The 10,702-nt window shown below is 37.0% G+C and overlaps 1 protein-coding gene across 1 annotated transcript in view; it reads right to left on the bottom strand.

Moving 5' to 3' along the window:
- LOC128729042 (uncharacterized) overlaps positions 1 to 10,702 on the bottom strand; it is a 44,847-nt gene that overhangs the window by 24,456 nt on the left and 9,689 nt on the right. Inside the window, exons 2-5 of the mRNA XM_053822689.1 lie at positions 10,211 to 10,423; positions 5,795 to 6,436; positions 421 to 600; positions 7 to 337 (exon numbers count right to left, since the gene is read on the bottom strand). Of these exons, the coding sequence (XP_053678664.1) occupies positions 7 to 337; positions 421 to 600; positions 5,795 to 6,436; positions 10,211 to 10,423 (1,366 nt within the window). The remainder of the gene's footprint in view (positions 1 to 6; positions 338 to 420; positions 601 to 5,794; positions 6,437 to 10,210; positions 10,424 to 10,702) is intronic.

Here is a 10,702-nt window from a genome sequence, read left to right as displayed (position 1 = left end):
CTCCACTGGCCAGATGCTGTACAGATAATTTCTGATTTATCATCGACTACATAGCCATTTTTGCAAATTATTTCAACACGTGAGCCAAAAACTGTCATATTCGGTACAACTATGTCACCATTTGGAAAAATAGCGGGAAGAGGGTCACATTCAATTGATTCGCAACGCGGCGGAGGGCCATTCCAACGTTCGTCAATGTCACAGGTCAACACAGCTCTGCCAACCATCTCATAACCTTCTGCACATTGATACATAACAGTACTCAAATAGCCAATGGACCCATTAATTAGTTTATAAAATCCATGAGGAACAGAAGCAGGCAATCCACATTCTATATCTGTAAAATATAATCAGAATATATATGTATATATACATATTTTAAATTCTTTAAAACACCACTTCAATAATGTCAATGCATACATTTGCATACTGGAGGAAACTCATTATAAAAACCAGTCTCCAGACATGTACGATGTTGAGGTCCAACAAGTAAATGCCCTTCGTCGCATATATATTCCACAACAGCGCCTACATCAAATCCTTTTGGAGCAATCATGGTTGAATTAGGAGGTTGCTCTGGTCTACCACATGCCTTTGGCTCTGCAAATTTAAGAAGAATGTCAAAAAAAAAAACAAGAGATCAGTTCTTTTCTGAAAATTTTGAAAATGTTCATGAAAAGGAAGAAATTTTGTCAATTGAAAACTCTAAAGCCACACACATCATTCAGCATTTTGACTTTTTGGTCTAAAATGTGAAAAGTGTTAAAAATTTCACGAAGCCGATAATTTACTAAAAAAAATTTACATGCTTGCTAATAATCAACAAACAACGGTCAGTCAGCCTTCCCTCCAGTGTACATTGGGCATTTTCCGGGATAAAAGTCCGAAAATCGAAATATTTGTTTCAATAAATTCTAAATGGTTTCTCGATCTACAGGATTGAGCTAACAAAAAACCAAAATTTTATATATGTAAGTTTTTTGGTAAGAATGTATTTAAACCCTCGTCACACAGCATTTCTTTGATTTCCGGGGAAATTGGCCCCTTATGATATGCAACCCAATATGTTGACAGAGTTTTACAGTGGACTTATGGACTAGTGGACTTAGTGGATAATTTTGTACAATTGGAACGAATTTTTTAAAATATTATGCTGTTTAGTGAAAAAGACATTAAAATAATTATGGCGATATTTTGGTTATTGATATGAACAAATCACAGGATGGTTCACTTAAACAAGTAAAAAGCTAAAATTATTTGTTTTGATTTGATTTGAAAAATAACACTATTTCGATACATTGCAAGTTTTCATTGAAATTCGTTTGTTGTAAATTAATTTACATAAAATAACAAAGTGGAATGTTTTGAATGTATTTTTCATAATGCGTAGAAAAATTAACAAGGATTACGTAGAAAAAATAAACTTAAATAAGGTTAGGTTGCGTCGTTTTGCCGGTTGGATTGAGAAATGAATTATGTTTGCATATAGCAACAAAAACTATTAAGTTTGTACGAAAAAATTAATATATAATTATGAATTACAAATGACTGAATTATTATACACTTTGGTTTCAAACGAATAATCATTTTGTGATTTTATTTGTCGAACAATAGAGTGTAGAGAAGATAACAAGATTAAAACGAGTTTGATGCAAAAGGACACGATTCAATGATATCATATCATCTGTTTCGTCTATCCTTGGGTATTTTAAAAATAAAAACAGCTATTTCAAAAACTGAATACATGTATCGTTTTGCCGGCTGACTGGACTGCATTATTTCAAATATTCGCACCATAAGCAAAATAGCGATCCTTATCATCGATTGATTTTCATTATCCGGTCAATGGCATTAGACTTGTACGACATTAATTAACATGTTATTGAAAATAAATGAAGATGCAGATTTTTAATATCGAATGTTAGCCATCCCGGGTCCTAGAGGCAAAGCATTATGACGATTTACGGTACAGAGGATGATTGCAAAAAATGTACTTAAGTTATAAGCCTTGAGAGGATATAATATTAAAGTTTCGAATCGAATTTACGAATAAAGTTCAACATGAATGTATTTGAGAATAAAAAAACAACCGAAAATACATTATACGAATGAGATGCAATTAAAACTATAGACAAACGACCAAAGATAGTATTTAAGTTTCAAAATTGATACACCGATATTTGGAAAGCACAGCGAGCTCGAACACGATCACTTGAGAAGTTCTGGCGAGAGTACGAAAACCCTTTCAGTTGTTACCTGTATAAAATATATAGCTCAAGTGAATCGAACGCACTCAGCAGATTTATAGATTCCTTATGCAAGTTAAAAAATGCTAAAAAAAACTATAAATCAATCATACAATTAGTTAGACAAACGATGTAGCCAAAGGTAAAGTTAGTTTCGGTTTGCTTAGAAGCACGATCAAAGTAGCACCTGTAGAAATTTTTTTACAAGGACTTCTTTTGGTTTTTTAAAAAATGGTTTAAATAAACATAACAATCACATTCTAACAATCACAATGCATTTCAGGATACAGCGCAATATAGTTAAATGCATCGAACAAATTGGTGATATTTATCTTAAGATCTGCAAGGATTCAAAACGGGTGCACTTTTGCCGGGGCGACGGCAAGGTGATCCGTAAATTGACGAAATTGAATATATTGCACGTTTTTCCATGTTTTATAATGTTAGTCAACCTTTGCTCGTAGAAGTGCTCGTTAAAGTTTACTATTACGAACAATGCATAAAGAAAAGTATCGTTTGTTATGCATCCAAAAATCAATCAATGGGATTAGTTATGATCGAATCAATTTATGTAATTCATTTCAATACAAAAAATTGGCTCTTAAAAAGAGGAAGTATTTCTTTATTGAAATAATAACAGTGGTCATTTATATGCATTATTGTTTTATCTGTTTTTTGTAACGAACTTCAAATTATATTAACCAAATCTTCTCAGAATCATGAATCATGAATGATAAAGATGCATTATTTCGATTACAAAACGAACATTTTAAATTTACCATGTTCAGCTAGCCAACAAAACTACACATGTTTTCATTTTTGAACAATAACTGTTGTTACGGATAGGATATAGGAAGTAGGCAGTGGTGTCAAAGCCTACTGTTTTATCCTTCATATTCATCATTCTTTTCAAAATTGATACCGCGGGCTCGTATAAAAACGATAGGTTTTCAAGTACAAAAGAGTCACTTACAAAACTCCTTCCGTATACGCCTCGTGAAAGAGAAAAACATCATAAGAAAACTCTTGCAACCATTCTCAACAGCACAAACATTTTTTCCTTCGTTCCGGATCCAAGAGCTAGTGATCCACATATCGTCCACAATTGCAAGAAAACACATCTTTGTAGCTCAATGCAGTGTCCATGTCGCAGAGTGCAATTGTTCAAAAAGCTTTAAGGTGAATGATGTCTATCGATCATTCTTCCACGAGGGCGATGGAGCAGATGGCGGTTGACAGAGAGGAAAGCCAAAATCCTGCATTCAGAGGATTTCCATCCGCCAAAAGCGTAATGGAGGGTCAACAAGGTGATATGGAGTGGTAGCTTAAGCGTTTGGAAAGAATGTTCGAGAAGCATAGATTCGATGTACTTGCACTTAAAAACCTGGCCGATCGAGTGAAAATGCTTGCGAAACGCTGCAACGAGTGGTACGAATCCGTGCTGCTAATGGCAAATTCAGAGCAAATGAATCGGGAAAGGAAAGATATGGTGCCTTCGACGATAGAATTTTAGAATTGATGAACAACATTGAATACCAGTTGTCTACAAGGATTCCGTTACTAACAACACCCGATCCAAATGCTATTGTCTATAAGCAACCCGTATCAAGGCGAGTACGTACTAAACTTCCGGAAATCGTGCTACCACATTTCGACGGAAATATTCGTGACTGGCCTGCATTCTGTGATGTTTTCGATCGCTGATAGATTCGGCAGAAGAATTAACAGATTGTGATAAGCTTCACTATCTTGTTGCATCGCTAACAAAAGATGCACGCGCCGTGTTTGAAGCATTGGAGATAACAGCAGCAAACTATCCGGTAGCATTGAATCTACTGTCCAATCACTATGAAAAGAAATATTTGATAGTTAAATCACTCGTGGAAGCGATATTTAACTTGGCTCCATTAAAAAGGAAATGCTCAGTGTCGCTAAGCAGACTCGTCGACGACTTCGATCGAAACCTACGCATGCTTAAAAAGGAAGGAGAGAAAACTGATTGCTAGAGCACAATGCTAGTGTTCCGATTGAGCTCGCTTTTAGGACCCCTCAACTCTGCGTCATTGAGAGTTTCATCGAAATTCAACCACAATACCAATGTACCAAGACTCGGTTCAGTTCATCCGGAATCATTGTCATCTAGTAAAATCATTCTCCAAACCAGCCATCGGACCCAAATCCATCGCAGCTCCCGCCATACTTCAAAGGAGCCATCGATTCATGCGGCAATGAGAGCTGTGATCAATGACAAGTGCAAACTGTGTGGTCTTGTTAAACATTCAATGTTCCGTTGCGAAACATTAAAAAACCTAAGTGTCACGGATCAGAAGAAACTCGTGCAATCGAAAGGATTGTGTTTCAACTGATTTTCTTCGGGACAACAACAAAAGCAATGCACATCTGGTGGTTGCAAAGTGCGCGGTAACAAAAACCGCACGTTGTAGCATGATACAGAACCAACAAAGATCGTCAGAACCGTCGATATCGAGGTAGACGGACACTTCCACCCGTCAAAAATAAATTTGTTGGTGCGCAGTGAAAATGGCTGAAATAACGAATGAAGAAATACCTTCCCGAAAGCCACGAAAACTAAAAACGGCTTCTAACGACGATCGTGAAAGTATTGTGCATGCAAATGAAAAAGGCAGAAGCGTTTCTACAATTGCTGCGACTCTAAATATCAATAAGGCAACAGTATATAATGTGTTGCAAAAATATCAGAACACCATGAAAATGGAAGCAAACGAGGAAAAATTACGGAGAAAAAAATAGCACCTCTGATACAGGACAAAATCCGGGAACGGATTGATAAAAATTGTGATATTTCGTTGCAGAAGATAACAGATAAAAATTTCCAAGAATTACAAGCTAATGTTTGTCGTTCTACAGTAGCCAAAGAGATTTCTGAAGATCCTATTGATCAGGGGTTTCCCAACAACGGCCCGTGGGTCACATGCGGCCTTCTCGTGCGGCCCGCAAAGCATTAGGTTTAATTTAGATTTCTAACCATTACTTTGTTAACAACTATAGCACTTTTCAGCAAAACACACATTGTTTCTGTGAACTCTTGCCGGTCTTTTTTCTAGTACCATTGTGCAATGCATAAAGAGTGATTTCAGTTCAGAATCCAAAATTATTTTTGCAGAGATGAACTATGATTGGCCCTCAGCTGCGGCTATTCCACTCAATGCGGCCTGTGAGCAAAAAAGTTTGGAGACCTCTGCTATAGATGATTAGTTGGGCGATACGTTAATTTTTGTTTGTTACAAAATATAAACTTTTCTGATTTCATATAAAATTTCATATAAATTTTTATATATGTCAAATGTTCGAAAAGCAACGTTTAGCCGAATCAAATCAGATAAATTGGCTTGTATTTATTAACAGTAGCACTGGTGAAATGACGGATTGCTCGTTTCGTATTGATGTTTGGTAGTCCTAGTTTCAGCTTCCAACGTCCCGGGTAATAAATCAAACAAATTGAACTTAAACATCGATATTTCAAGGAATTTCATAAATACTTACGTACTACTAGTGGAGGTACTTACGGTGCTGACAGATGAAATTAAGTTGACTATTGCAATTCGTATCACTCCAGAGCCATCCTTTAGAGCCATCGTATCGAGCACAATCTTCATCGCCTCCTGGCAGGTTCCAGAATGAAACGGACACTTCTTCACCACCTATCCATTTCCAAGTGTTGCGATCCTGTGCATCCCTCACTGCACCCATCCAGTATTGGGATGAAGTATCACTTCGGTGACGACGCCAAAGCTCCCAGCTTATGAACCCTTGTAGCGCAGGATTGCTTTCGTTTATTAAAGTACCGCCACGAGCTCGGCAAAAGGCAAGTGCATCACGGAGCGTTGCTGACTGACGACTATAGAAAATGTAGCATTTACCATTGTATGACGCTGATGCGCCAGGGGGTTGATCTCGAAAAGCAGGACAACGTTCAATAGGAAGCGCTTGGTCTGTATACACAAAAGACTCACAAATAGATAACTGGCTTGGGGCAGTACTTTCCAAATGAACTGATACAAAAGCTCCAGGCATTGGAGGATTACATGGCAAAAATAGAGGTTGTCCTTCTTCAAGTGTGCCAGTAAAACGATTGCAGATTGGGTTGGTACCCAAGTCAGGACGGTTGTTTCCAACTCGAACAACAATTGTAGCAGTTTTACTTTTACCTAATGTAAAATGAAACAAGAGCTTTTGAGTTTTGATGAACTTTGCACATAGAGGAAAAGAAAAAAAAGTGTCGTAGTAGTGAAAGTGTGAAGAGGGAGAGAGATATAACGACTAAATTATTGAAGGAAACATTTTGTTAATATCAGTTTACAACGAGTAGGTTATCGAGAAAATTATGGTAAAGTACTGGGGTCGTTCTTTATTATAGTAACGCTTGAAGATTGAAATTGATGCATGTAGCGTTTTGATAAGGTAAATTGAGAAAAGAACAGAAAAATATACAGACGGAGTAAAAGGAACTAGAAGAAGGTACTACGTTTTATATGGTACTAGAAGTAAACTTGACGTTTAATATGGTAAGAGGACCAAAGGTATGGTAAGGACCCCAAAAAAAGGAGGAAAGATACGTCCATAATCGGGTAGATTGAAATGCCTAAAAAGTATATGGCGGTATGATAATGAACAGATGTCCAAGCTCGTTATTTACTTTTGATCGTTAGTAATAAAGTATTTGACCTGTTCGGGAAGACAAATTTATAATCGGTTCCTAACTCACCAAGCGGATGTCAAACAATTCGATTCTTCTAATCTACTCTTGCTACCATCTTGGGCATTTATTTTTCATGACAATTATATGATATCAAAAAAACAAAACCTATCTTCTCCCGTTGTTTCCTGCCCCTGCCATTTCTCTACAACCTCTTCGTTTCATGGGATCAACCCGTTCTTGCCAAAATCTTTCTACTCTTTCTAATACATTATTCTCTTTCTACTTCTTCCTATTCTTTACTGGCTCGCTCACAAAAGTCGAGCACGTCGTACTGACATGGCCTACCTTGCTATGCTTAGCCAAGGCTTTCAAGACTTTTTTAATCACTCGTAGCTGGATGGTTAGTCCTGCGTTCAGGGAGGGTGGGGGGGTGGGCTCACACGAGATTTGATCCCGATACTATCTTTCTACTACTCATCGTCAATAGGAGAAGAGTTCAATTTCTTAGTGCAGTTGGTGTCTAAGCCGATAGATAAAGAGAGAAGAGATGAAGGAAACTGAACCGTTTGTTGACGTGCCTTGCAAGTGTTAGTAAAATCAATCAATTATTCAGTGAGACATTTTTTTCATTTCTTCGAAAAAGTAATGTATGCCCTCCCACTCATTTGCTCCGCACCTGGAGTGCTGCAACATCACTAAGGCATAATTGAACATATTGATTCGATCTTCCTTTTCGAGGGGTTGGGAGATCTAATTTTCTCTTCGCTAAGAAATCCGAAACTCAATATTTTAGGTAAGAAGAATCATGCTTACTCAATTCAGTCAAATTCAGCTTTATTTCTACTGGAGAAAATAAATCTTCGTCGCTATATAAAAAGCAAGTAGCATTTGTGCCATGCTTTACTAAATTTCTAATCGTTATGTAAATCTTAATGATCTTTCGTCACCAATTGGACACTTGAGTCAATATTTTGAGATAAAATGTTTTACCATTACCTGGTGTTGCTTCGAACCAGGAAACATAAACTTCACCACGTATTGTAGAAAAACTGGGAAGAAGTGTGGTAAGCGGTTTGCAGTATTTAGATCTAATCAAATGCACTTTACATTTTCAGGGAGTTTTACATTAACGCATGAAGGAATTTAAGCAAAACCCCCTCCGTTTTTCAACATTTCCGGAACGGATTTGGCTTTGTTCAAACAACAATCAGGGGTATTGATCGTCATTTGAAATCAATCATATTTGTAATTGGACATTATTTGAAATCAAGCATATTGGTCATTGTATAGCTATTAAAAGAGAAACATATTGATCCTTACCCTAGTAAAACTGCGGACGCCCAACTCCATACAATAAAAAGCCATTTAGCCGAGTGCTGCTGAAAATGTATGACCGGTTACATGAAACGTTCACTCCGGCTTCAAAGTTCTTGAGGCCGACGAGTTTGGCCGTTCATTTGACATCCAAATTCACCCATAGACTTTGAAATTCTTTATATCGATGAATTTGGCCGTTCTTTACCATCCATCTTCTCAATTCTTCCTTTCTTTGCCAACACTTTCAAATGACCATAAACCAAACGGTCACCCCTTCTTACAAGTGTGAGTATAAAGGCCACTTTCTCGCGCGCTCAATATAAGCATCGCGGTAACCTAGCTATTTGTTGCTGCTCACTCCTTCACCTTCTCCCTTCTTCTAATATACATCTTCTGCGCTACACATAAAATCAAACTGGACCTATGTGATAAAAAAATCATCGTTAAAAAATTTCTGGATACTAATTTTTCCTTTCTGAAGCTAGTATATTCGTTATTTCATTGCCCCGATGCATTGTTTAAAAAAATATAAAGTAGTTTTCTCTACTCAATTTGGTTGCTGCAGGGAGAAAAATAGACCACAACAACAGTATTCTTCAAATCCCACGTAGTGTCTATTTTTAGTATCAGCGCGTTCTTCAAGCGTTGGTTCCAAAGGCTCATGCGCAACTTAGAGTATATGGGCCAACAACGCGCATGAGAGAGCGAGTTACGCTGGCTACACACGGTTCTGCTCACCCGCGTGCTTGAAATAAAACTTGGTTTTGACCGCTCTTTTCAACAAGAACTTGTTGGCTGAGCGTGCTAAGTTCGCATGAATGGAGCATACTTGACAAAGTTTTTTGCAATGAACTTTATTTTATGAAATTGAACAATTGTGCTCATCGTTAACATCGAGGGAATTGACTCCTGGACATTACCCTCGGAATAAAGAATTTGTTCATTTAAAATGAATAAAATTTTCACTCCGCGTTGCTAGGGTTCTTTACTAATTGTAGATAGAAAACGAACGGCCATTTGTACGTTATACATAACGTTCAAATAGATCATTGACCAACATGGCCCGTGTTCCGTTGTGCTTCAGCTGTCCCGAGAAAAACCGGAACCGCTCGCGGTCGAGCGCTGTCGTCTGCCAATCGTTAAACCAGGCCTTTTTGGCGGACGCATCCACGCCATCACTCCATCTCAGTTTGGGCCTACCACGCCTCCTCTGACCGTGTGAGCAGTCTAAAAGGACTTTACGGGCTGGGTCGTCCGGTGCCACTCTAATGACGTGACCGGCCCACCGGAACCTGGCGGGTTCAATTCGCTGCAGGACAGTGAGGCAATCGCACATTTCGTAGATCACGTCATTGTATCCGCTCCTCCATTGCCCTTCTACAAATATGGGCCAAAGATCCTTCTGAGCATCTTCCTCTCGAACGCGGTTGCTAGGGTATAGTTAGTTTTGGACAAAGTTAATGTTTTAGAGTATGTGAGTACTGGGACTAAAAATGATCTCTTTAGTTCCAGATGTAGCCTTCGCGCCCGCTGAGTATTTTTTTGGAGAATTTGCTTAGGTCAAAGAATTAATATCAAAAATATTGCTAAATTTTGATAAACTATGCAAACTAAATTTTGATAAATTTTGATGTGTATCAGATTTGCAAACTTTTACAAGTTGGGGTATTAAAAACATTAAGTACGTAAGTGATACAATGAATAAATGAGAAAAAAATACGTGATGCAACAAATGACAATCATTGAAAAGTTATGTCAGCTTGCTGAAAGGATACCCTACTGATTTTGCAAATAAAGTCGGGTTTAAAACAATCTGTATTCTATTCATGGACTCGCGGAGCATTCCATGTTGGAACAAAAATAAGGAACATGGATTCTTCATCACAAACAGTTTGAAGATAACTGTTGCTATTTTGATCGAAGCAACAAAAGACATATGATAGAAATATTCTAAATATATTCTTACCGCAACAAGATTTTCCGAAATCCAGTCGTACTAGCTGTACCATATATGGTTCTAGTAGATTGACATACCACCAAGGCACTCGTTCAGATTTTGTCAGCGAACATGTATCGGAAGAAAAAAATGCCGAAGTGGACCCATCTATAGCTTTCTGAGGAATTCCAGCTGCTTCCGTGGAAATTTGCATTGGAGCTTTACCCGCCGCAACATTTAAAACTGCAATGATAAAAAAGGTTATGTCTGAGGCTGCTGCTAAAATGGCAACGTTAACGAAAAATTGAACATATATATATATAAAAAAAAATAAATTTAAATAAATATATTTAAATATATAAATATATATATATATATATATATATATATATATATATATATATATATATATATATATATATATATATATATATATATATATATATATATATTTAAATATAAATATATATATATATTTAAATATAAATATATATATATATTTAAATATAAATATATATATAT

This window comes from Anopheles nili, chromosome X (assembly GCF_943737925.1).
Source record: "Anopheles nili chromosome X, idAnoNiliSN_F5_01, whole genome shotgun sequence".
Classification (NCBI taxonomy): domain Eukaryota; kingdom Metazoa; phylum Arthropoda; class Insecta; order Diptera; family Culicidae; genus Anopheles; species Anopheles nili.
Note: the sequence above shows the minus strand (reverse complement) of the source record. Positions and strands in the feature narration are given on the sequence as shown.